Raw genomic sequence first — 27,599 nt, forward strand, 5'->3', positions numbered from 1 at the left:
TTTGTTAAATTTACTAAGTACTGAATCCTTTCTGGTGCTATTATGAATGGAATTTTCTTGCTTTTTGGATTTTTCATTGCTAATATACAAAAACAACTGATTTCTGTCTATTGTAGTCTGTGACTTACTGAACTTGTAGATTCTCATCTATTAAGCTCCTCATTCCACCAGGCTGCTTTCTGGACCCTTTCCATGGTTAGACTTCTAGCAGCTATCATTTCCTCCAAGCGTCCAAGAGTGTAGATCTGATTCTTACTTTGTTTCTTGGCCCTCCAGTAAAGCTTCCCAAATTGTCTGAGTCCCCCTCCCCCTGACCTTAACTGTTCTGGAGGCCTTGTAGCTTGCATGCTTGACAGACATTTTGAAATAGCTGTGTAAACTATGAAAACAAACTACAGTTTCTTTTCTTTCTTTTTTTTTTTTTTTTTTTGAGTCCAGAAAATTGTGGAATATTCCTGTTTTAGACTTGTAAGATTAACCACATTGTTCAAGACTATTTTATAGCAATTCTTTAAAAGAATAATGATTAGACTTCCAAAGGGCTTCATCTTAGATTGTATTTATTGAACCTTTTACTGTTTAGAATCTACAGTTTAAATTGTGATGTCAAAATCGGAATGTTCTCAATCGTTTTGTCAACCAATATGATGGCTGGAATCATCCAGGAAAAAAATAAGGCCAATATTTATTGAAGTTTCAACTTGACTTCAATTTTCATTTTTCAATTAAATAAAAATACTATGTCTTACAGCTAGGGATGCAAGGACCTGGTTATCCTTGTTGGAAAAGTGGTTCTCCTCTATCTAGGGGAAGCCACTGTACAGTTAGGGACTGGGAACCAGGGGGCTGAAATCTAAGGAGGTAAAGGTCTTTCTTGGAACAAAGCTAGTTATCCATTACCACCAGAACATTACTGTGGCTAGAATTCCAGAAATGATGAATAGAAGTTCATCTTCTATTTGTTCTTCATGGATTATACCTGTGAAGTGAAAAAGACAGTTTGAATAAAACATCTAAAATATTTTACTAGCTTTTGGGAACACTGTTGTTGTCTTCCCAGTACACACTGCATTTTTTCCTCACTATGTAGCAATAGTGGTTTATGTGGAATAGACCCAACTCACATTCAGCTTGAGGGAAGGCTATGATGGGTCTAGGTCAGTAAGAAAATCCTCTTTTCAGGGCACCTGAGTGGCTCAGAGGGTTAAAGCTTCTGCCTTCGGCTCAGGTCATGATCCCAGGGTCCTGGGATCGAGGTCCACATCGGGCTCTGTGCTCGGCGGGGAGTCTGCTTCCCTTCCTCTCTCTCTGCCTCCCTCTCTACCTACTTGTGATCTCTCTCTGTCAAATAAATAAATAAAATCTTAAAAAAAAAAAAAAAAAAAAGAAAATCCTCTTCTCTCTCCCCCCATCCCTAGTCAGGATGATTGGGTTAGTTTATAGCAATCCCATGGGCATATGCACTGGTTCAGGGGTGCCCTCAATTAATGTCAAGTTCAAGACTCTTACCAAGACATTGGAACATACTACATACGAAGCTGGGAACTCCTGAACAATTTTGCCACTCAGCTTCGAAGACGGCCACCAATGATCCTCATCTCTAGTGTTCATGCCATTATGCAGTCCTTTCACCCTGAATGTGGGATGGACCTAGTGATTAATTTTTAACTTGTCATGAAAAAAAGTGATGGGATGTCACTTCTGAGATTGGTTACAAAAAAGCTGTGGCTTCCATCTTGCTCACTATGAGGGTAAGGCACATGACAAGTATGGGGTACACTATGTAGAGGTCCCTGGATGACAGCCAGTGAGACACTGAGGCCCTGAGGGCACCAGCCTGTGAGCAGGTAAGTCCTGCCAACAATGACAAGAGTGACCTTAGAAGGGGATCTTCCTCTAGTTGGACCTTCAGATGACATTGTAGCCCTATCAGATAGCTTCACTGCATACTCATGAGACTATGAGCCCGAAGCCCAGAGCTAAACTGCGTCCAGATTCTTGACTCATAGAAAATGTGAGACTTAAAAAAAAGTCTTTGGAGTAAATTGTTAAGCAGTAAAAGATGACTATCATTCAATCATAAGAAAAGCTGGATTTTTAAAATTTGCAACTGAAAACATTAACAAACTTTTCAGTATTAAATTACTAGTAGCTAGTATATTAGACATTAGTCTTTATATACAAGTGAACTTATGATTTACAAAAATCATGTAAAGAGAAAAAAACTGATCTACCTACTCTCAGCTATCTCTTTTTCTCATAGGGAAAATTATGTACAAGGGCTCAAAATTCATTAAGAATCTCTTATAATATTGAAGAAGGTTTGGCAAAGGTTTACCTTTGATGATTTACGTTGTTTATTTGCGTAAGTAAAAAGTGATCATAGAGGAAATGTTAAGTCCACTTAAAACATCTACTGGTGTGAAAGTACTTTTGAGGACTTTGAACATCGGTTTACATACAAGTTTTTAAATATGTTAATTAAAATGATTCTTAGTTGGTACTATTAAAGCAGATCTGGAAGGACCTCTGGTTAAGGCATTTTTTTTTTTTTTTAAGATCAATTTTCTGTATCTGAAGCTCAATAAAACAAACTCCAACTTCACTATATTCTTAGAAGGGCCTCTAATTTGATGGCTACACAGGCCAGTCTAAGCCCACTCCCTAAGTAAAAGCTTTTGTTTTACAAGGTCCTTGGGGGAACAGGGTCACATGAAAAAGTCAGTGAGTATAAATAGGGAGGCAAGGACAGTGCTGACTCCTAACATTCAATTTTTGAGCATGTTCAATAAAGGGATGCTGTTCTTTTTTCCCTGCCAAAATTCTTCCCTGAAAAATCCTTCTCATATATTTAAAAATGTGCTTGAGGAGTTTTTTGGTTCTGTTTTTACAAAAAATAAAATGATATATATCAAATGTGTTTCTGTAAAGTAGACAGGATTGGAGGCAGAATAAGAGGTGCATTTTCCTTTTCTAAATTACATATGCACTTCTGTATTGTTCAATTTTTATAACAAGTTTGTATAACTTAAGAAATTGAAAGTTTAAAAAAGGAAAATGTCCCTGGGAGGGTTTCACTTGTAGTTTCAGCTGAATTTCTTCAATCATTACATTAAATCAGTAACTATCTGAGCACCTGAGAGCACAAAGTGAGAAGTAAGTGGAGGAAAGGAGAGAGGTATGTCGAAGGCAGGCTGAGGAAGGGGACACTCTGGTAGTTGTCGAAGAGGCAAGAAGCTGGGAGATGAGGGGAGGGCTGTGTGCTGGGGAACAGCGTTAGGATTCAACAGTGGGACTTAGACATTCACCTAGTTATCTGCTCAGGAGATGACCGAAGTAGTGACTGGGTTGGGGATGGTTTCCCCAAAGAGGGAACTGGGTGAGGATGTTCTCAGTGGATGGCTGCAGTAGTGAGGTTTCTTCCCAGGAAAGAGCAATTTACTTCAACCAGTAAGATGGCACGTGAAGCATGGTCTAGGTTCAAGTGTGAAGCTGGCAGGAGAGAGTTTTCTGGAGCACCAGAAACAGAACTAAGTGCAGTAACCTATAAGGAGTGGTAACAACAAGGATGGGGCAGAGAGTAACAAGAGCGGACACACAGTGATAGGACAACTGAGGACTAAAGGATAGTATGTTCTTCTTTAGCAGACTGAGGACATCTTGAGATCTATACTTGGTTTTTTAAATTTTGAATACGAAAAAAGATTCCGAACAGGCAACAAATGAAAAAAAACACAATCCAACTCACCACTCCGTGGTTAACAGCTGGTTTTAAATATGATGGTTAAGTTTTCAAGGTCTTCATTCTTTAAATGTAATTCTTCAAGCAAAGTCTCTATAAACTGTGTAAACACCACATTTTCCTGAGAATGCTTCTGAATGCCAAGAATTGGGGTCAGTCTGAAAAGACCAAAAATATTAAATGCATATCCATGAAATAAGGAGGACTAAGGGGCTCCTGTGTTCTACACAGCAGAGGGGATTTTTGTCACAGCAGAGAGATGAAGTCTTTCTGAATTAACAAAATTCCCAGAGACAGAAGGGTTTACTAATAAAGGCAGAGAAGAAATCTCAGGAAAAGAATGAAAGATCAAACATATTCTTAAGTTGGAAAGAAACCTAAAAGCCTGAATTTATAACCTGTTCTTCATTATGTCGGGAAAAGCTACCAAGTTCTCAGAAATGAAAATGAAGTCTTTCCACTTAGGAAAAAGAAGCTGTGGAAAGAAGCTTAGAGGTGAGAACTACTTTAAAACCAGAGAGAATGTTTTTATCACCTGAATAAAGAAAAATAAATGATAAGGTTTCATCCAAAAGGTAATCCTGTTTAACATTTTTATTTCTAAAACACTAAATAGTAACATTTTTATTTCTAAAACACTAAATAGATGAATTACATCTTATAAGGCACTTAATACAATCTTCTAAAGAACACTCAGCTTCTTTCCCAAGTCACTTCCAGCAAATACCCCTCACAATTGATTGCATATAATATTTTCAAAAAGTAATTTTCAATGAAATGTCATTATTCACTTTTTAAAAGTCACGCTTACTAATCAAAGATTAAGACCATTACTTTCCGTAGACTGTATATATAACTATATATAATAAGTAGTATAGTTTATATATAATCTCCAGAGAGCATGCTTCACAGAGCCTTTTGCAGGTTATATTTCTGGAAAGCTTTTGGGGAGAAAATTCTTTTGTCCTCAAATATACTTACCACAAAGGTCCTCCAGGCACTTTTTTAACACTGGTCACTGCCACCAGGCACATCAAATATCAATAAAATAACCCTCTGATTTCAATCAGTAAATCTCAAGGAATCAGAGTAGAGCAACTCCACAGTAATAAGTGTGGAAGAAGAGATGTTACTTTTTCAGAAATTGCTTTCTTGCTGAGCCATCTTATATAGAAAGCAGAAGTAAAAGGAAGTATTTGTCACATTGTCTAAAGATAGCTGGGACTTGGAGGAGGTGGTTAAGTTCTCTATATCCCTCAAGGTATCTTAGCAAGAACTGGAGACTAGGTGACTCCAACAGCCCAGTGAAATCCAGAGTTCTACATGGGAAATCCATTGTAGTGTATTGCTTCCCTGCCTCTCCTGTACTTTTTTACAGCTGGAGAATGTAATACCACCAGGTTTTGACATTTTAATGGGCTTTATCTGCAGGTATTCTCCAAAGGTCATTAGGCAACAGGATAACACCAGCTTTCCAATGCCAAGCCCAATCTGGGCACTTGGGCTAACTTAGGCATTCGTAGCCAGCTTTTCCTGAGGCATCTTCCTACAGTGAAGGTGGAACCCAGAACTCAACTCTGGCATTTCTCACACAAATATAGTCGCTCTTTCCCTGCAATAAGACCAAAGTTACTGGGGACTGGATAACTAAAGCTAAAATAAAACCAAGAAGTCAGTGGCACATCCAAAACAATTTCTGACTTTTTTTTTTTTTTTTAGATTTTATTTACTTGACAGAGATCACAAGTAGGCAGAGGGCAAGCAGAGAGAGAGGGAAGCAGGCTCCCCGCCGAGCAGAGAGCCCGACATGGGGCTCGATCCCAGGACCTTGGGACCATGACCCGAGCTGAAGGCAGAGGCTTTAACCCACTGAGCCACCCAGGCGCCCCCTGACTTTCAAAGAGACTAGTATTTGGTTCTTTTATGAAAACAAAGTCTCAATTACCTCTCAAAGTGCCATTAGTATGTTTTAAAATTTAACCCTCAAATTAGAAGTAAATAGTGATAACTAGAACTAGATTTCTCAACCTATGTGCCCATATGAGAACAGAAAATGAGAGGATTAAGAAGCAGCTTTTAAGAATCATTCTATCAAGTGCCAGGGTTCTAAAGTATTTTAGGACCAGTGACACTTCTCTAGCAAACTTATAAGGCTAAAATTATTCTAACATAACTTCATTATGTATTCATAGACACCTAAAAGTTTCGTTTATAAAGAAGGAGGGAACACGTTGACATGGAAAGACCCTCAGCTCACCTCCTCCACAACACAGTGAAGCTACACCTACATGTTGAGCAATTCCCCTTGCAGAACTGAGGGCTGACTGAACAGGGATCGAGGGACCATGCAGAGAAAGGCTGAAGAGATGGAGACATAGTAACAGGAATCCACTCCCCCCACCCCCGCCCCCCCCCGCAATCTTGCCAAGTGCAGTGGGGAAAATAGTAAGTACCAAGGGACCAGAAGTACAGCTCAGCCCTTGTGGCACAGAACAAAAAGATGCACTTTAAAAGGGCACCTAAAATATAAAGGAACCAGCTACAGAGCATCTGAAAAATGGCAGGGAGCTGCTCAAACACTCTCCCTGGGTCCCAGGTACTGGCCAGCATCACTGTTTCTATTTCCTGTCCACCCTGACAGCAGACAGGAGCAGGGTACAGGTACCCAAGCTGGCCTGCTGCTTCAGTGAGCCTCAGTGCCTTAGACCACACTAGCCCCAGCTGCCCTGCTGCACAGGAAAAAAGGCTGTAGATTAAAAGAACAACTGGAAGATGATGGAAGGAGCCCTAGGGCATCTTCCAAAAGGCCAGGGAGCTGCTGGCACACACTAGTATCTAAGATGCTGGTGAGGGCCATGGTTTATATTCCCCTCCTCCCCTTCATAGCAGATAAAAGCAGGGTCTGGGTACCCTAGCCACCTCCCTGGTAAGCCAAGCCCCCTCTGCCACCAAAACAAGCTGCCCCTACAGGTGGCCCTCCAACCCACACCTGCTAGAGCTCTAGCAGTCTCCCTAAGGTAGCCCCAGTGCAGTGCACAATGAACCACCCCTAGACAGCACCCACTATAGCTCCACCTGTCTTGCCAAGTAACACAGGCCTAATCATCATGCGGCATCCTAGACCCGTACCTGCTTCACTTCAGCTCTAGATGACTCACCAGGGCACCAACTGTACCGAGTGGCCCAGGACCTCCCAGCCCAAACCTGCTTCAGCAGCAGCTGTCCTACCAGGGTGCCCCAAGTGCAGAGAGCCCTGAGCCCTCCTGGATGGCATCTGTCTTAGCTCCAGCCATCCTGTCAGGGTACTCTCTGCATGGAGTGCCTTGGGATCCCTGGGCCCACACCTGCTTCAGCTCCTGCTGTCCCATCAAGGTGCACTCTACATGGAGCACCCTGTGACTCCTAGCCCAAAGCCACTTTGGTTCCAGCTGTTCTGGCATGGTGCCCCCTGCATGCAGTACCCAACGACCACCTGGTTATGCTTCAGCTCCTGCCACCTTGCCAGGATGCCCCATATGCCACCTTGCCAGGATGCCCCACTTCCACCCTCTGCTGCCCACTTTGGTTCCAGCCATCCCACCAGGATGCTTCATGGCTAGGACACACCAGGACTCCCAGCCTATACCTGTTATGGGTTCAACCAGCCAGCAAAAGTCACAGGCACAGTCTATACTGTACATATTCCTACACAAGGTCATTATCTCAAGTCTAAGAGAAATAGCTGTTCTGTGTAATTTACATAAACACAGAAAATTAAACAAAATGAGACAGAGGAATAGTCTTCAAAAGAAGAAAGCAAAATTTCAGAAAAATAAAGAGAGCCTAGCAATCTACATGATAACTCAAAGTAATAGTCATAAAGATGCTCACTGAACTTGAGTGGATAAACTCAGAACTTCAACAAAAGGTATAAAGAACCAACCAGTTGAAGAATAAAGTAACTGAAATGAAAAATATACGTATTAAAGGGAATCAACAGTAGATGAGAAGATACAGAAGAAAGGATCAGCAATGTAGAAAACAGGGTAATGAAAAGGATCCAAGCTGAACAGCAAAATCCTAAAAGGATTTTAAAAAATGAGGATAGGTTAAGAGATCCTTAGGACAACATCAAGTGTACTAACATTCACTTGATAGAGGTCCCAGAAAAAGGAAGGGGGCAGAAAATTTGAAGAAATAATAGCTAAAAACTTCCCTAGTGTGGGGAAGGAGACAGACATCTAGGTACAGGAGGCACAGAGAGGCCCCAACAAGATGAACCCAAGGATATCTACACCAAGCCACTTGATAATTAAAATGTCAAAGATAAAGTATCTTAAAAGTAGCAACAGAAAAGCATCTAGTTACGTGTAAGGAAAACCCCATGAAGCTATGAGCTGATTTTTCAGTAGAATTTTTGCAAGCCAGAAGGAAGTGGTAGGATATAGTCAAAGGGCTGGAAGGAAAAACCTATAACCAATAATATTCCAACTAGCAAGGGTATTCAGAATTACAGTCTCCCAGGCAAAAGTTAAGGAGTCTACCACCACTAAACCAGCCTTAAAGAAATGTTAAAAAGACTTCTCTAAGCAAAAAAAGCTGTCATAATTAGGAAATTATGAAAAGAAAAAACCTCATAAGTAAACATAAAGTTAATAGGTCAATCACTAAAGAAGCTAGTATGAATATTAGAAGACAAAAGTAATAAAATCAGTAGACATTTCTCTAAAAAAGGACATTTAGATGGCCAACAGACCTATGAAAAGATGCTCAACATCACTCATCAGGGAAATGCAAATAACCACAATGAGATATCATCTCACACTTCGCAGATGGTTAAAATAAAAACTCAAAAAACAAGTTCTGATGAAGATGTGAAGAAAAAGGATCCCTTGTGTGCTCTTAGTGGGAATGCAAACTAGTGTAGCCACTGTGGAAAACAGTATGGAGGTTCCTCAAAGACTTAAAAATAGAACTACCCTATGATCCAGTAATTGCACTACTGGTATTTACCTAAAGAATACGAAAACACTAATTTGAAGGGATACATACACCCTTATGTTTACTGCAGCATTATTTACAATAGCCAAGATATGGAAGCATCCCAAGTGTCCATCTATAAATGAATGGATAAAGAAAATGTGGTACACACACACACAGTAGAATATTATTCACCCATAAGAATGGAATCTTGCCATTTACATCAACATGGATGGATCTAGAGTTTAGTGCCTAGCAAAATAAGCCAGTCAGAGAAAGACAACTACCATATGATTTCACTGATACATAGTATTTAATAAAGAAAACAAATGAACAAAGGGGAGAAAAAAGAGACGAGCCCAAAAAATAGAATCTTAACTATTAAGAAAGAGAGGGTTACCAGAGGGGACGTGGGTAAAATAGATGAGGGGGATTAAGAGTACACTTACTGTGATGAGCATTGAGTAATGTATGGAATTGCTGAATTGCTATTATTATATACCTGAAACTGATATAACAATGTATATTAACTATACTGGAATTATAATTTTTAAAAAAAAGTAAAATCAATTATATTTAAATTAAGAGACTAAAAAAAGATGTAAAATATGTCATATACATAAAACATGAATAGGAAAAATGCAGTGCTTTCAGAGTGAGTTTGAACTTAAGCAACCATCGAGTTAATACAGACCACTATATAATTAGGATGTTATATATGAACCTCAAGGTAACCACAAACCAAAATCCTTTAACAGATACACAAAAAATTAAAGGAATCCAAGCCTGAAACTAAAGAAAGCCATCAACCACAAGGGAAGAGAGCAAAAGGAATGGACAGAGAAAAAAAAACCACCAGAAAACAATTAACAAAATGGCAGTAAGTCCATACCTATCTTACTTTAAATATATATGTTCTAATGCTCCAATCAAAAGACATAGGGTGACTGATTGTATTAAAAAACCCCATCTATTATGCTGCCTACAGGAGACTCACCTCTCTCTGATCAAAAGACACAAACAGACTGAAAGGGATGGAAAAACATATAACCATGCAAATGAAAGTGGAAAAAAAAAAAAGCCAAGAGAGCAACACCTATACAAAAGAGACTTTAAGACAAAGACTGTTACTAGTAAGAGACAAAGGATTACATAGTGATAAAGGGATCAATCCAACAAAAGGATATAACAATTGTAGATGTCTATGCACCCAACAGAGGAACACCTAAATAAAGCAAATATTAACAGACATAAAGGGAGAAAATGACAGTAATACAATAACAGCAGAGGACTTTAACATCACACTTACATCAATGGATAGATCATCCAGACAGAAAATCAATAAGGAAACAGTGGCTTGGAATGATACATTAGACCAGATGGACTTGAGAGATATACCTAGAATATTTCATTCCAAAGCAGCAGAATACACATTCTTTCCAAGTGCACACAGAACACTCTCCAGAACAGATCACACATTAAGCCATAAAGTGAATCTCAATAAGTTTAATTAAAGATTTCAGTTATATCAAGCATCTTTTCCAACCAATCCTATGAAACCAGGACTCAAATATCAGAAAAAAAAGTCTGGAAAGACCACAAACATAGGGAGGATAAACAACAGGCTACTAAACAACAAACAGGTCAACCAAGAAATCAAAGAGGAAATTTAAAAATACAGGGAGATGAATGGAAATGAAAACACAATGGTCCAAAGTCTTTGGAATGCAACAAAAGCAGTTCTAAGAGGGAAGTTTACAGTGATACAGGCCTATCAAGACACAAGAAAAATCTCAAACAATCAAACCTTAGCCCTAAAAGAATTAGGAAAAGAAAACTAAACGAAGCCCAAAATTAGTAGAAGGAAGGAGACAATAAATAAAGACCAGAGCAGGATTAAATGAAATTGAGACTTTTAAAAAAAAAAAGGAAAAAATAATCAATGGAAACTAAGACATGCATCTTTGAAGAAATAAATAAAATTGATAATCCTCTAGCCAGAGTCATCAAAAGAAAAAAAAAAGACTCAAATAAGTAAAATCAGGAATGAATGAGAAAAATGGACAACATGGAAATACAAAGGATTTTAAGAAGCTAGTATGAAAAATTATATGCCAATAAATGAGACAACCTCGAAGAAATGGATAATTTTCTAGAAATATACAACCTTCCAAAAAAGTGAATCAGGAAGAAATTCGAAATGTGAACACATTAATTACTAGTAACAAAACTAAATGGAGTAATCAGAAATCTACCAGTAACAAAAGTCCAGGACTAGGTAGCTTTATAGGTGAATTCTACAAACATTTAAATAAGAGTTAATAAGTACTCATTTCAAATGATTCCAAAAAACAGGAAGAAAGAAAACTTCCAAATTCATTCTATGAAGCCAGCATTACCCTAATACCAAAACTAGACAAAGACACTAAATAAAAAGAAATGTACAGGCCAGTATGTCTGATGAACATGGATGCAAAAATCTAAAAGGCAATCTACTGAATGGGAGAAGATATTTGCAAAGGATATATCTGATAAAGGGTTAATATTTAAAACATATGAAGAACTTACGCAACTCAACACCAAAAACAAAACAGACAATCTGATTTACAAATGGGCAGAGGACCTAAAGACAAATCCTTATGAAGAACTACAGATGGCCAACAGGCAGATGAAAAGATGCTCAACATCACTAATCATCGAGGAAATACGACTCTAAACTATAAAAAGATACTACCTTACACCTGTCAGATTAGCTAGAATCAAAAAGACAAAAAATAACAAGCACTGGTGAGGATGTGGAGAAAAAGGAACCCTCATGAACTGTTTGGTGGAATGTAAACTGGTTACAGCCACTGGGGAAAACAGTATGGAGGTTCTTAAAAAACAAAAAATAGAAATACCACATAATCCAGTAATTCCACTACTGGGTATTTACCCAAAGAAAACAAAAATACTACTTCAAAAAGAGACATGTACCTGTATGTTTACCGCACCATTATTTACAATAGCTAAGGTAAGATAGGGAAGCAACCCAAGGGTTCACTGACAGATAATAAAGTTGGGTATGTATTTACATACACACACGCACCATGGATTATTCCTCGGCCATAAAAAAAATGAGAGCTTGACATTTGCAACGACATCGATGGATCTAGAAGACATTAAGCTAAGAAGAAAAAGAGAAAAACAAGTACCATGTGATTTCACTTATATTTGGGAATCAAAAACACAAAACAGGGGTGCCTGGGTGGCTCAGCTGGTTAAGCATCTGCCTTCGACTTAGGTCATGATCCCAGGGTCCTGGGATGGAGCCCTGCATCTGGCTCCCTGCTCTGTGGGGAGCCTGCTTCTCCCTGTCCCTTTGGCTGCCACTCCCCCTTTTTGTGCTTGCTTGCCCTCTCTGCATCAAATAAATAAATAAATAAATCTTTAAAAAAAAAAAACCCAAAGACTCAAAAAAACAGAAACAGAGCCATAAATACAGAGAACAAACTGATGGTTGCCAGAGGGGAGGGGTGAGGGGAAGTGGGATACAATAGGTCAGTCACAGGGATAAAAGGTACAACACAGGGAATATAGTTCATGGTATTGTAATAGGCATAGTGTGGTAACAGATGGGAGCTACAACTGTGGTGAGAATAGCGTAACATATAGAGCTGCTGAATCACTATGTTGTACAATTGAAACTAACTTAACATTGTATGTCAACTAAACTTCAACAAAAATATAAATACAAAGAAAAGATTTATATGATCTAAGAAAACAGACTCGATCCTTTCTTAGTGTAGTGATTTGGTCCCTTTACACAGGATTGCAAATAACTACCTCAATGATCTTGAAGGAGGGGGGATTCTACACTTCTGTGTACAGCATGTTGCAATGGATAACAAACTTGAAATTCTAGCCATTGTTCCTCCTATATAAACTAAATGTCTCTTTCAGAGTTTTATTTTCTCTGTCATGGAACTTTTTGTGGGGCAGGCTTTTAAAATTTTTCCTTCATATTCTTGAATATAGTTCTCAGTTAATTTCAAGTCCTTTAATCTTTCCTCATAAACGCCATCTGACTGCTCCTTATTCAGATTGGTATTCTTTCCTAAACCCCCTTCTAGGTTCTCCTTTTCCTAAAATGTGCTGCCTCCGAATATACATATTGTCCTAATTAATTACTTCAAAACAATAACATACTTCCCACCTCACAGAAAGATACCACAAAATAAAATCTTTCATGTCTGTGTTATCTCTGATGTACTATTCTCAGGATCTTATCAAACACCCTCCTCCCCCCTTTTTTTGTTTAACTGACTCCCCAGACTCTTCCTTTCTTCTTAACTCCTTATCTGTGCACTTTAACTTTTTCATTAAGGAACTCCCATTCTATTACATATTGAAAGGGACTCAAGCCTCTATTTTAGTCCTGAAACTTGTAATACTGAATACTAAAGAAAGCCACAATAAACAAAAAATAAAGCTCCGAAAACTACTTCTACTTGAATAAACAGTAATACACTCCAGTTGGTATTTATGTGTTTTATGTAGGAAATACCTTTAAAATAATTAACAGAAAATGTGATTGGCCATGAGTAAAAACAAAAGACTTTTATGTTTCAATTATTTCTTCCAAGTGCTTTTAAGTAAGAATAAAAACCTCTAGAGGTGACACTACGAATATGGCTTCCCACAACCTGTATGCTGGAGATTATAATTAGAAAAAAATGACCTAATACCTTGCAACGTATAAATCACACATAAGAAAGGAAACTTCTCATTAAAATTCCGCCGAGTCAAATCTCTACTCTGAAAAGACAGGCAGCCTTATATAAGTGGTTCTTTACCATATGGTAAATGATATGACAACAAAAGCAAAAAGCCAAGTGTCAAACTGCATCTTACTGATAAGACTATTATTTAGCAGACTGCTCCACACATGCTTCACCTCAGAAGGAGAGAATGCCAGTCAGGTTAGGACAAGTACCTTCCATTTGTTATGACTGAGCTATCAAACATCTGGTTAACAGGAATTATGCACAGTAGTGAGAGGACTTTCACAGTCTGACAGCTGAAACAAGGAGAGACTTCTAATTAAAAAGTGGCAGTTAAAAAACCCCATATTATATCCAAGGTTTCAGAGCTGTACAAACACTTATGTCTGCGAAGTCACCTGTAAGTGTGTGTGCGGTTTGTACCCCATCAACTGTGAAAGCTATAGAAAGAGTTAGAGCCGTGGTGTAGCAAGCAAGCGGACTACACGTCCTGCAGTGCGATCACAGTCAGTCATGAAGCCGGATTTTTATATGGCCTTCCCTATTGTGGTCCCTACTGCTTTGCTCATTGTACTCATTCCCCCGGAGAATACATACTGTGGCTTCTGGAACACCAGAAATCACAGTCCAGTCCAGATTACCCTTTCCTGAATAATCTGGGTGATATGTGTGAAGATCACGTAGGCACTTGCCTGAAATGATATAGCATAGATATTCTCCACCTTTACCCTCAAAACTAGAAGAAAAGCAACAACTCTTAGAGTTTCCTGAGTCTTTATTGTTGATTTCCAAACTCACAGAATAAAAAATGGTAGGCTGTTGTAAAATGACACTGACCGATACTCTCAAAGTCAACACAGCCTTAAGAGAAGAAAGAGCTGTGAGAACATCTATGTGAATAAATGTCACCAGAAAGCATGCTTCTCTTTGGTTGGGGGTTAGAGGAAGGGACAGGAAGTGAAAAGCCACACACTTTTCTGTACCTATCAGATTTGAGAAATTACTGGGTTCACACAGAGTTCTGTTGCAGTAGGGAAACCTGTTCTGCTGATTACCGTGCATAAAGGTGATGAACATGCAGAGGCTGCTAAAAGATAATGCTGGGCTTTAAAGAAATTCTTAAACACTCACTCATCCTTCAGAAGCTAGTGCTGGGAAGGAGAAGGTAAGCGGCATGCACCAGCACTAGGCTTGTCACTTTAGCAGTTAAAACAGAACAGATACTGCAATACCTGACACGGGGGGCTTCGAAAAAACAAACAAAAAAAGTCTTCTAGGACAGATGAGATATCTTTCTTAATAATGGCCTGGCTAAGTGCAGACTCTAAAAGCTGAGGTTTACCTGCATAGTCTTCTTTTATAAGGCTATTCCACCACTTAATTTTCTTAAGTGGGATTTAGTCTCAATCTATCCACCAAGTTTCCTTCTGATAGCTGACGTATCTGGGGCTTTGGATAGGGTAAGGGATTCATACAGGGTCACAGTGGCTAAGAACAGTGCTAAAAATGGACAGTTTTATCACAAAGGCATCTTGCTTACCAATGAAGTCTCAATACTCCTTCCTTCCTGCAGTAACAATTGTTACTTCAATATTTTATCTTCTAAAAATGAGTTGGGATTTTTCCTTCTTCTCTACAAGAACAAATGCTAAATGATAAAGGATTCAATCAGAATACCTCTGTCTGTACATACACACACTCAAAACTGAAACAAAAGAGACCAGTATGTAACACAATGGGTCAAAATGTCATCTATTTTCAGAAACTTGAGGGCTCACACAAACCCAAGACATTTTTCAAAATGTATATCTTTGATTTAAAAAAAAATTCTAGTATAAATTTTGAAAAGGAATTTTATCTGTCTACTTCAGGGCTCCTTAGCATATAAGTAATGAGGATTTCATCTTCAACATAACTCTTTTTCCACCTTGCCTGTTTCTTACTGGGGAGAATGAAGAAGAATATTCAACTCTGTCAGTGATTCTCTAAAAACATTTGTGTAATCTGCGGCCCCTGGCTTCCTCCCTGAAGTAACAAAATACACCTGAGCACAGGGAAAGAACCAAAAAAGCCACCCTGAGGAAGAGCTTTTCTTTTCCACCTATCAACATGGACTGGCTCATGTGCACAGGTAACTACCTCGTGGCACTTTCGTAAGCTGCTGTTGATGTTGTTTTTATGTAGAGGGTAAACACGGTTTTACAACTGACAAGGAATTCAGATACTTTAATAGGGGTGGTGGGTGGCTTTCTAAATTGGAGTAAATGAATTCAATTCCCTTGAAGAAATGCCAGTTGTTTTCCCAGTTGTTCCCTTTGTGGCAGGATCTCAACCACTGAGTCAAACATATGAAGCTTCAGTGATTTCCAAGTTTGTCAAAAGATTTTTTTTTTTCCTTTATGAGACTAATTTGTTGGTCTTTAACCTTTCTGTGAAGTTGCAGTAAGTGTGAACTCCAAGGTTTGGCTTTGTGACTGATGTGACTTTCTTAAGGTCACGCAGTCAGTAAGAGATGAGCAAAAAACCCAGAAGTACTCCCACTAGTCCACACTTCTAACCACTTATACCACACAGGTTCACATGTCTGATTCATTTTAAGAACTGAGTATACGTTATGATTTCAAAGGCCCACTTGTATATGTTCTTCAAATAATTTCTGAAATCTATGACTGCAAAATAAAATGTGCTAATGTAAACTGACAAGTCTGTTGTTTTTAATTAATCTTTTCTCTATGACAGCCAAAAAGCACCTTCCAACACCATTAACCAATGAAGACTTTAGAAGAAAGCTAAGAACTGCCTTAAAGCAAGCAAATCCTAGCAGACATAGCTAAGTCAACTGATTTAGCATGGCTCTGGTACACTAGTAATTGCCCTGGAATTAAGGATAGTGGTTCTCAATTCTGTCTGTACAAATTACAATCACTTGTAGAACTTAAAGACTACATATGTCCACCAGACCAATGAATTAAAATCTCTGAATCAGGAATGGATATTTTTAAAAAACTTCCTATGGGATTCCAATGTACAATGAGTGTTGTACTGTAAATTTCTCAACAGAATAAATTTGAGTATTTCTGATTATGTGTTATACCTGTTACCTACACAGTTCAAAGAAACCAAATAGCAAAGGAAATGAAATCTTTGCATAAACAGCTAAGTAAGAAAGCTGAAGGTAGCAGAGTCTCAAAGAATAGTCTCATCTATAGGAGTTTATTCAAGGAAGTAATTATTTCTACCTGAGAGGTTAAGGAATGCTTCTAAGGAGGCAGTGACACTTGAACTGGGCCTTCAAGGCTAGGACAGACAGATATGAAAAGGCAATTGGAATTTTATTTTTTTAAAGATGTTATTTATTGAGAGGGGAACCCTCCTACACTGTTGGTGGGAATGCAAGCTGGTGCAACCACTCTGGAAAACAGTGTGGAGGTTCCTCAAAAAACTGAAAATAGAGCTACCCTACGACCCAGCAATTGCACTACTGGGTATATATCCTAAAGATACAAACGTGGTGCTCCGAAGGGGCACGTGCACCCGAATGTTTATAGCAGCAATGTCCACAATAGCCAAACTGTGGAAAGCGCCTAGATGTCCATCAACAGATGAATGGATAAAGAAGATGTGGTATATATACACAATGGAATACTATGCAGCCATCAAAAGACATGAAATCTTGCCATTTGCGACGACGTGGATGGAACTAGAGGGTATCATGCTTAGCGAAATAAGTCAATCGGAGAAATATAACTATCATATGATCTCTTTGATATGAGGAAGGGGAGATGCAAGGTGGGGGGGTTTGGGGGGAGGTAGGAAAAGAAAAAATGAAAAGATGGGATTGGGAGGGAGACAAACCATAAAAGACTCAATCTCAAGAAACAGACTGAGGGTTGCGGGGGGGAAGGGGGACGGGAGAGGGGGGTGGGGAAATGGACATTGGGGAGGGTATGGGCTATGATGAGTGCTGTGAAATGTGTAAACCAGATGATTCACAGACCTGTACCCCTGGGGATAAAAATACATTATATGTTTATTAAAATAAAAAATTAAAAAAAAAAAAAAAAGATGTTATTTATTTATTTGAGAGAGAACAAGAGAAAGGATAAGAGGGGGGAGGGTCAGGGGGAGAAGCAGACTCCCTGCTGAGCAGGGAGCCTGACGCGGGACTTGGTCCTGGGACTCTGTCCTGGGACTCCAGGATCATGACCGGAGCCAAAGGCAGTTGTTTAACCAACTGAGCCACCAAGGTGCCCTGCAACTGGCATTATAAACACAGTTCAGAGTGCTAACAAGGATGTCTGTAGGGGTAAACAGTGGACACAATGTAAGAAAACAAGAGACCAAGTTGGAGATGCAGGTTGGGACCACTTTAAGAGAGCCTTCCATTTCAAGCAACATTACATAGTAGGAAGTGGGACGTTACTAGGTTTCTGGCCTAATCAGGATTAAGCTTTAGGGAGATTATTGTTGAAGCTGGAGGAGGGATGGACTAGTTGAAGGAAAAGACACCTGGCAAGGAGAACTGTTTGGGAAGGCTCTGATTGCAGCAGTCTGGGCAAGTAATGAAAGCCTAATGTAAGTTAGCAGCACTGGGAAAGGAGACAGACCACTGGGTAAGAGAAGTTACAAAGGCACGACTCAGCACTGACTTGATAGGGTGGATAAAGACAAGAGAAGCACTAAGAACAAGTCGGCTTTAAACTCTGGGTAATTAGGAAGAGGGAGATGTCACCAAAAGAAACAGAGGACTTTTCAAAGATGAACTCAACCTCAGATATGAGACTTTGAATTGCTTGAGGAATACCCAAATGGAGATGTCCAACAAAAAATAAAGTTTTGTCTGCAACCTAAGAGAAATGTCAGAGCTGAAGGTACAACTTTGGGAAGAGAGACACAAGATATGTTTGATTGGGATGACTAATTTCCTTCCTAAGATAACTCCATGATCCTTTACCAATTATATTTGTGCTGATTTCTTGAACTAATCTCTCACCAGCTCTCCTCTGGATCTCTTGCTTCCTTGTCTTTCTTATTCATGACAACTTCAAGCTGAGATCAATGTTACAACCTGCTTTCTTCACACGGATATAGCAGTATGGCTGAAGAGCCCTGGGTGGAGGGGAGATCACTACCATTACAAATCCATGATTTTTGGCCTCTTCTGGGGCACCCAGGGTCACTTGTCAATATTCTCTGGCCCTGGAATAAAGCCTTTTCCAGATCCTTTTAATGACTACTCTGTTATCAGTATTTTCACTCTCTACCCAACCACCATCTCTTTACTCTTAGAATACAACTCATATCCTACTTCATGAAAACTGAAGTTGTCAGGCATGATTTAAAAATCTCTCCCTTTGGGGTGCCTGGGTGGCTCAGAAGGTTAAGCGTCTACCTTTGGCTCAGGTCATGATCTTGGAGTCCTGTGATCTAGCCCCACGTTGGGCTCCCTGGCAGGGAGCCTGCTTCTCCCTCTCCCTCTACCGCTCCCCCTGCTTGTGCTCTTTCACTCTGTCAAATAAATAAAACCCTTTAAAAAAATAAAATTAAAAAACAAAAACAAAAACAAAAACCTCTCCCTTCTACTTACAAACTTATCTATAGCCACATTATTCTTCAGTTATTTTCTTTCTGTCTCAGATGATGTAGTTCTCTCCTGTTCAAGCTATTCCATCCGACAGTGACCATGGTCCCATTTCGTTGTGCCTCCCCTGGGACCCTGTTCCATGGTATATATCTACCCCTCCATCTCATTCTCAATTTCAGATTATTTTTCTTTACTGGCTCCTTCTCCAGACCCTTTTAACATGCTTAAGTGTCTTTTCAAAACAAACTGTTCAGTTTCTTTCCTACTCTTATGATTAAGTTTCTCAACAGAGAAATCTACATTTGCTGACTCTACTTCCTCATCTTAAATCTCAGATATAAGAGTTTATATATTCCTTTCAATTATATAAGAACTTTTTCTTTTTTCCAAATGTGCATGTTCCCCCCTTGGGGAAAGAATACGAATCTTAATTCCTTTCATTTACTTATTTTTAAAGATTTAAAAAATTTATTTGTCAGAAAGAGCAAGTGTGAGAGAGCACAAGCAAGGGGAGCAGCAGGCAGAGGAAGAAGCAGGTTCCCTGCTGAATAAGGAGACTGACATAGGACTTGATCCCAGGACCCTGGGATCATGACCCAAGCCGAAGGCAGACACTTAACCAACTGAGCCACCCACACATTCCTTTACTTCTACTTTTAATGTACAGTTGACCCCTGAACAACATGGGTTTAAACTACATGGGTCTACTTTTTTTTTTAAATATATAGTACAGTACTATATTTTCCTTCCAAATGATTTTCTTGATAACTTACTTTATTCTAATAATATAGTATATATACAGTATATACATATAACATACAAATGATGTGTTTAATCATCTGTTTATGTTATTGGTGAGGCTTCCAGTCAACAGCAGACTATTAGTAAAGTTTAGGGGGAGTCAAAAGTTACATGTGGATTTTTTATTGTAGGGGGGAGGTCAGAGTACCAGCCCCCATGATATTCAAGGGTCAACTGCATAACCATGTATCTTAATGTATAACCTTAGTTGCAGAGAATTAGTTGCATTTAATTTTATAGTTTTGGGAACTAGGAACATGTGAAAGGTGTGTATATCTCAGTTTTCAGATGAACATTTTTCTCTGCAATGAAACTGTAAGAATACTAGTTATAACCTGGTAACTGCTTTATTCTTAGGAAACATTTTTGCATTGTAGCTGGTTGGCCTCCATATGACAAACAATATCATAACGTGGGGGCTGAAAAACTCAATGGAAAGAAAAATCTGTAAATAAATGGAACTCTGAAATAGTACAGGCCAATTCAGTTACTATAATATGATTTCATTTCCAGTAACTGCAGGTGTTCACAAAGCAGTTTGTAGTAGTTTCCCAAGTACTTTTGCTCCACTGGAATTTTCAGTATTAAGCCTTGTGTATATTTTAACATGTCTCATCCTTTAAGGCAAGAGTATACCTTTTCTGGCTGTACTAAAATGACAGAAAGCCAACTCTCAAACTCCTCATTTAAAATGGACAGTGGAACAACACAAACAGCAATAACAAAATATCAAGCCTTGTTTTACCCTTTGGCCTAAAGCTATGTAAAAATATTTAGACAAGGAGTAAAACAGAAGCATTTGAATTTTGCCTTCAAGAACTATGTGACTTTACAGTTAACTAGAACATAAGAATGAGAAAAGTCAGTGGCAGGAAGAATACTGAAAAGGTGTTAAGTCTCTATAATAAACAATCTAAACGGAAGTGTTTGAAGACAATAGAGGAAAAACACACTAGGTAATTAGGATTTTGAATTTAACAAATGCTCAATACACATGGGAATAATATTTTCTCCTTAAAACTTTTATTCAACTTTCCAAGACTAGTTAATAAAATATATTCATAAAACTAGTTAAAGGGAGAGTTTGCCTCTAGAGTAAAATTTTCCATTAGGACCCATTAATATTTGATAAATGCTTCCAATTCAACGAACAAATACCAACATGTAAAACATTTAAAGAATTCTCCAGAATACTGTCTGTGATGCACCAGATAAATAAAATATTTGGCACAATACCATATATACTTGGTAATTAATTGCTCTTTAACCAATTCTTCTATTTTATCAGTCCACAGAAGATAAAAGATTAAGTCCATGGAAGGTAAGAGAAAAGCAGTATTTGGAATCAAGTTTTTAAATCAAAGAAATTTTTTAAAAATTTAAATAGTCACTAATTTTATAATTACAGGAGTTAAAAAACAATCTCACATTTACATCTAGCTTTAACTGTTTTTCATTAATTTTATTAAAGATTTTATAACAATCTATTTGCAAAAAAGCAATGCCAGATTTGGTTAAAAGTAGCGATCCTTTTTAGGCTAAATAGTCACACCCTTATCAGACCATACCCACCCTGGAAAATATGAATCATTACAGAGACACAAGGTCACTGTCCTTCCTTTCACTCATTATAGTAAGCAACGATTTTTGTTTTTTCCTTTGCAAAGCAATTTTACCCGTGCTACCAATTCTATGTTTAAGTCTATAACATCAACAATAATTTACCCAAGTTGTTCCTATCCATTCATTTGATTTATTCTATAAGAAATGATTTTTTAAAAATTATTTATTTGACACAGAGAGAGAAAGAGTGCAGGTAAGGGGCAGAGGCAGAGGGAGAAGCAGGCTCCCTGCTGAGCAGGGAGCACGATGTGGGAGCTGGGTCCTAGGACCCTGGGATCATGAACTGAAGGCAGACACTTAACTAAGCCACCCAGGAGCCCCTGATTTATTCTATAAATACTGAGTATTTTACTTACTAAGTGCCAGACTGAGTGTTTGGCACTAGGGAGACAAAAGTAACCTAGACAATGCCCTTGGCTGAAGGAGATTATGTTTTGGTAAGGAAATAGTTTCAAATTCACCTCACTTACTGTAGACATCATTCCTGGGTTAGTACTATTTATGCATTGTCCAACTGCAATTTCTAGAAGAATGGGTAGCCGCTTATTTTCATGTAGAAATGTGTGTGTATATATGTACGAAGTACATGCATATGGCCCTAGGAATGATTTGTGGGTCATGAAAAATGAGAAGGAAGGGAAGGTAAAAATCATGAATATGAAAAAAAGTTAGTCACCAGAATGAAAAATAGTGGCTGTATATAGGTCAAGCTTAGAAATGCTGCCTTACACTTAATTCTCTTAGGACCTGCAGTGGAGCAGGGTAAGAATCAATCAGAGTAAGTAATAAAGCAATAATACTAACATGGATTTTTGGAAGGAGAAATATACAAGGCTTGGTTCATTCATTTTTGAAATTAAGTAAAGAAGGCAAAATGTTAACAAATAATACATTCAAGGCAAGGAGAGAGAAACATGTGGAGGAAACAGTGGGAAAGAGAGGTGGGTGACAAGGGTTAGAGAAGAAAAATTAATAGGTAAATTTACCTTTGATGACATTCCCATTTTCTTCATGGGCCTTATCCTGCCCGTTACCCTGTGTCTTTTTAGTACTCCCAAGTACTCTACCTAACATTTCCTTGCTCCCTGCCACCAACAAGCCCAAGCCTCCACTATCTTGAGAAGTCTTCTGAAGATTTACCATGTCATATAGGGTTATAATTGCTTCCCTCTCCTCTTCTGCCAACCATATGGAGTGGTCAACATGTGTTATGTATAGTATCTTCACAACTGTCTATCGCAATAGTCCTTGCAATTTGGTCTCCATGCCTATCATCCTAAAAAACTGCTTTCTTGAAGGTCACCTACAACCACCTAATTGCTGAAGCCACAGCCTTTTTTCAGACCTCATCTTTTTTCAATAGAGGATAAATACCGGGTTCTCAGAAAGGTAGTTACTACTTCTTTCTTTAACCTCATAACTGCTTTGGATTCCTTGGCAGCATTCTGGTTGGATACATACCTTTCTGAAGTATACTGTGCCAAGTAAAGTGAACATATTTTGAAGTTAGATAGTCTGAGTCCCAGGTGTAATCTTGGACAAAGTCTTGGACAAAGTCTGTTTCTTCCTCTGGGAAGTGGGACACCATTACTGACCTTACTATATTGTGAAGATCAAATTAAAGAATGCATGTAAAGAATCTAGCAAGGTGGTGCACATAGTTGATGTTCAAAAATGTCCACTTTCCCTCTTTCTGCTTTCCCTGTAGTGCTAAGGCATTCTTGGCATGGATGCAGCTATTCCACAGGTTCTATCTCATATTGACTTGGCATTTAACACCCTCTACCTCTGCCATCTCACCATTTCAGTGCCCACTCCAGAGTCTAGGTCTCTCATTTTCCTTACCATTTAAAAAAAAATTTACTTATTTTAGTAATCTTCCCGCTCAATGTTGGGCTCAAACCCAAGATCAAGAGTCATGTGCTCTTCTGACTGAGCCAGCCAGGTGTCCCCCTTATCATTTTTTTTTTAAAGTACATTAACTTTTTATGTAAAATGTGACAAAATAATTTGTAATTACTTTATACAAAACCAACCACAGGAACTATAAAACTGGTCAAGTGGGCTTCAGAGCTACATTACTTTATCAGGCTCATCTTTGCTTATTTCTACCAGGGTCCTTCCTCAGGGATACCTATATACTTTCCACATGGTTCTCTTAGTTGCAGTTCTTTATCCAAAGACTGGGTCCTCAGTTGTGCCTTGCTCTCCTCAATAGGTTACTTCTCTTTCCACTTCAGAGTTGAAGGAGTGAACTCCAGAAATGTGCTGATGTAACATGCAAATGCAACAAAAATCATCCAGCCAAGCGTGATCATGATAACAAGTAAAATAATGTCCAAGACACAAATACACGGTGAAAGATTATTCACCAAGATCTTGGCAAAGGAGTATGCTCATTAAACTCCTAGCTGGTAGAGGTCTTGCAAGTCAGTTCTAGTCCTTGGCTCCAAAGGATCTACAATGCCCCGCTTTACTGTTTCTCCTCAGGTCCTTCCTATTCCTCTCCTTACAGATGTTCCCAAGTTTCCTTCCAGCAAGCTGAATCACGGCCCCTGGGGACTAATGTCTTCCCAATGGCACTCAAGGTCCACGTTGGGGTGCTAGTCTGACTCTGGGCACTGGATGTGGGCAGACTCCTTACCATTCTTCAGGTCCAATTCCACATTTTCAACTACCTAGTGAGGAACCACCCAAGTGGATAATCTGCCTGAACCTTTCCTATTCCTGAACAGGAAGAGCCTCGGTGCTTGTAGAGCAGGTATTAAACCAAATGCACCATCTCTTAAAATTAGTTCCTCCTACCATTTCCATAAAGGCACCAGTATTTTCCCAGTCATCTAATATAGGCATACTGCAGAGATACAGTGGATTTAGTCCAGACCATTGCAGTAAAATGAGTATCATAATCAAGTCAAATGAATTTTTTGGTTTCCTAGTACATACAGAAGTTTGTTTACACTATACTGTAGTCTATTATGTACAACAGCACTATGTCTAAACCACCTTAATTAAGAAATAATTTAAAAATGCTATCACCCGAGCTTTCAGTGAATTGTGATCACTGATGACGATTAATAATAATAAAATTCAAAATACTGCAAAAATTACCAAATGTGACAGAGAGACACAAAGTGAGCAAATGTTATTTGAAAATAGTGCCGAGAGACTTGCTCAATGTAGGGTTGCCACAAACCTTAAATGTGTAAGAAATGTAATTACCTGGAAAGCACAATGTAAAGCATAATCAAATGAAGTGTGCCTGTATTTTGAAATCATTTGTTATTCCCCATCCCCCCAAACACACTGCTAAACCTTGTAGATTCTGGAATTGTAATGTCTCTTATCATCTCTCTCTCCCATTTAATTTTCTTTGTAAACATTTTAGTTCACTGCCTCATTGCTCTTTGGTTAACTACACTATCACTACTGGAGAGTTTGAGAAATCATTTTCATAAACGTTGTGGGCAAGAATAAGAATGCAAGAGAGTACTGAAAAGCACTGGAATCATTGACAGCAGACTAGTTCTTTAAGAAGTTTGCTAAGTGAATGAATGGATTGTCTGAGGGGGGGTCTGTGAAGTTAAGGACAAAGGATAGGTTTTTCTGTTTTATTTCTTAAACTTCAAAGATGAATAAGCAGTTGTAGGCAGGAGGGAAGGAGTCAACACAGAGTGAGAAAGGATGGTTTCCTAATTAATTTCATTCATACACTAATTCACTCAATCACTGCCAGCTATTTATTATAAATCTATAATTAGGCACAATGCTAAATAGTGGGTATATAAGGGTGAATAAAATCAGACAAAGAACCAGCCCCTAAAATCTTCAAATTGAATGATGGAGGCAGATATTAATCAAGTAATCATACAATTAAGTATAAAACTGAAAACAAGTGTAGGAAAGGTAAGTGTATGGCGTTATCAAAGCCTATTTGTAAAGATATCTATTCTAGTCAGGGAACTCACAAAGGAAGAGAGGAAGGAAGAATATTCTGGACAGAAGGAACAATCAGTGTCCTACGGTGATGGTGTGATGGAGAAGGGCTGAAAGGAGGTCAGTGTTCTGGGAAAGAGAACAAGATAGGGTGGTGTGAGAGGAGGCTGGAGAAGAATGCACTGGCTTTACTACTCAGGGCCATGTAGGCCACAAGAAGAGGTTTTTTCTTTAACAGCAGTTGGAAGCTTGTGAAGGACTGGTGAAGGACTGGTAGAAGACAGGATCAGATGTGACTCCAGGTCTCTGCAATACTAATCTCCTAAAGTGCAGGTTTCATGACAGTAGTAGTCTGCTCAAAACTTAAATGACTTTCACTGCCCACTGAAGTAAGTTTTTCTGCCATGAAAGGATCTATCTCTATGGTAGACCCAACTTTCCAACCACTCTTTCCCGTTATTTTGTTCTCTTCACCAAATCCCTTCTTTTTGTTTTTTTGTCAATGATAGAGGTATCTCCTAGAATGCCCTCATCCTTTTTTTTTTTTTTTTAAGATTTTTATTTATTTGAGAGAGAGTGAGCAGCGAGAGCATGCTCAAGTTGGGGGAAGGGACAGAAAGAGAGAAGCAGACTCCCCGCTGAGCAGGGAGCCTAATGATGTGGGGCTCAGTCCGAGGACCCTGGGATCATGACCTGAGCCCAAGGCAGACCCTTAACTGACTGAACCACCCAGGTGCCCTATAAAAATAAGTTTTATAACAATTGTGCTTACAGAATCCTCTACAATCCGTGGACCATTTTTCCCTCAATTTTTACATTTTATTCTAGGAATAAGTCTTGTCAGTGAATTGGGATGTCTAGAAAGCTGCTCATGTGAATTTTAGCTTCTTTATTCAGTTCACATTTAAGGAAATTTTTTAAGTGGTTCTCAAATAACATTTTCCTTTTTTACTTCCTACTTTTTTTTTTTTTTCCATTTACTGAGGCACAGATCTCAAGAGTTCATTGATAAATCTTCTTTAAACTGCATATGGTGGGATGCCTGGGTAGCTCAGTCAAGTGTCTGCCTTCGGCTCAAGTCATGATCCCAGCATCCTGGGATTGAGTCCCACATCAGGCTCCTTGCTCAGAGGGGAGCCCACTTCTCCCTCTGCCTGTTGCTCTCCCTCTTACTCTGACAGACAGACAAACAAACAAACTAGATATGGTATGGCAACCTGAGTTTCTTTTCTGAGATAGTATCATCCTGTTGTTAGCTAAAGGACTGATAAATACCTGACCTGTAGCTCTGATTTTTCTTCTTCTTCTTCTTCTTTTTTTTAAAAAAGATTTTATTTTACTTATTTGACAGAGATCACAAGTAGGCAGAGATGCAGGCAGAAAGAGAGGGGGAAGCAGGCTCCCTGCTGAGCAGAGAGCCCGATGTGGGACTTGATCCCAGGACCCTGGGATCATGACCTGAGCCGAAGGCAGAGGCTTTAACCCACTGAGCCACCCAGGCGCCCTGATTTTTCTTCTATCTAAAGAGTTGGTTTAGTCTTTGTTTGTGTCTCTATTCCATGCCACGAAAATCAATATAAGTAGAGCCTATATATGCCAGAGAAGGAAAAGAGACCCACATTTCATTGTAACATCATAACTATAAATCATTGTAGAAGCTGGCATTTACACATTAATTGAAAAGGTTCCAAATATTTAGAAATTTGAATTAAAGCATAGACAACAGAGGTGTATTGAGTAGCTGCTACTGGTAAGACTGTATTTTAGGCACTGTGGGGGATACAAAGATTAAACCAAGCCTCTGCACTCAAAGACTTTAGAGCCTGCTGGATGTTGAGGAAAGGGGGAGGTGAATGTGTGCACAGGTAACCTCAGTAAAAAGTTAAATACATCAAATGGCAAAAAAGAAGCACAGACTATTGAGAGTTCCAAAGAAGCAAAATATCTCACCTAGAAAGATTAAGAAAAAAAAAAAAAAAAAAAGAGGGTTTCACAGAAGTGTGGTTTGTGATGGGCCCAAAGGATAGAAAGGGTTTCAAGAAATAGAAATGAAAGGATTGAGGGCATTCTGAGGTGCCTGGGCAGCTCAGTCAGTGAAGCGCCTCCCTTCCACTTAAGTCATGATCCCAGGATCCTGCGACTGAGCCCCACATCAGGCTCCCTGCTCACCAGAGAGTCTGCTGCTCCCCTT

At 38.9% G+C, this 27,599-nt stretch overlaps 1 protein-coding gene across 2 annotated transcripts in view; it reads right to left on the minus strand.

The window, feature by feature from the left end:
* Positions 1-537: 537 nt before the first annotated feature.
* Positions 538-27,599, minus strand: part of RPAP2 (RNA polymerase II associated protein 2) — an 82,034-nt gene continuing 54,972 nt past the window's right edge. Inside the window, exons 12-13 of one of the 2 annotated variants that reach the window (XM_080800539.1) lie at positions 3,749-3,900; positions 538-979 (exon numbers count right to left, since the gene is read on the minus strand). In XM_080800539.1, the coding sequence (XP_080656665.1) occupies positions 3,759-3,900 (142 nt within the window). In that variant the 3' untranslated portion in view covers positions 538-979; positions 3,749-3,758. The remainder of the gene's footprint in view (positions 980-3,748; positions 3,901-27,599) is intronic. The other variant, XM_080800540.1, reaches the window with a different exon arrangement.

This window comes from Martes martes (assembly GCF_963455335.1).
Source record: "Martes martes genome assembly, chromosome: 4".
Taxonomy (NCBI): domain Eukaryota; kingdom Metazoa; phylum Chordata; class Mammalia; order Carnivora; family Mustelidae; genus Martes; species Martes martes.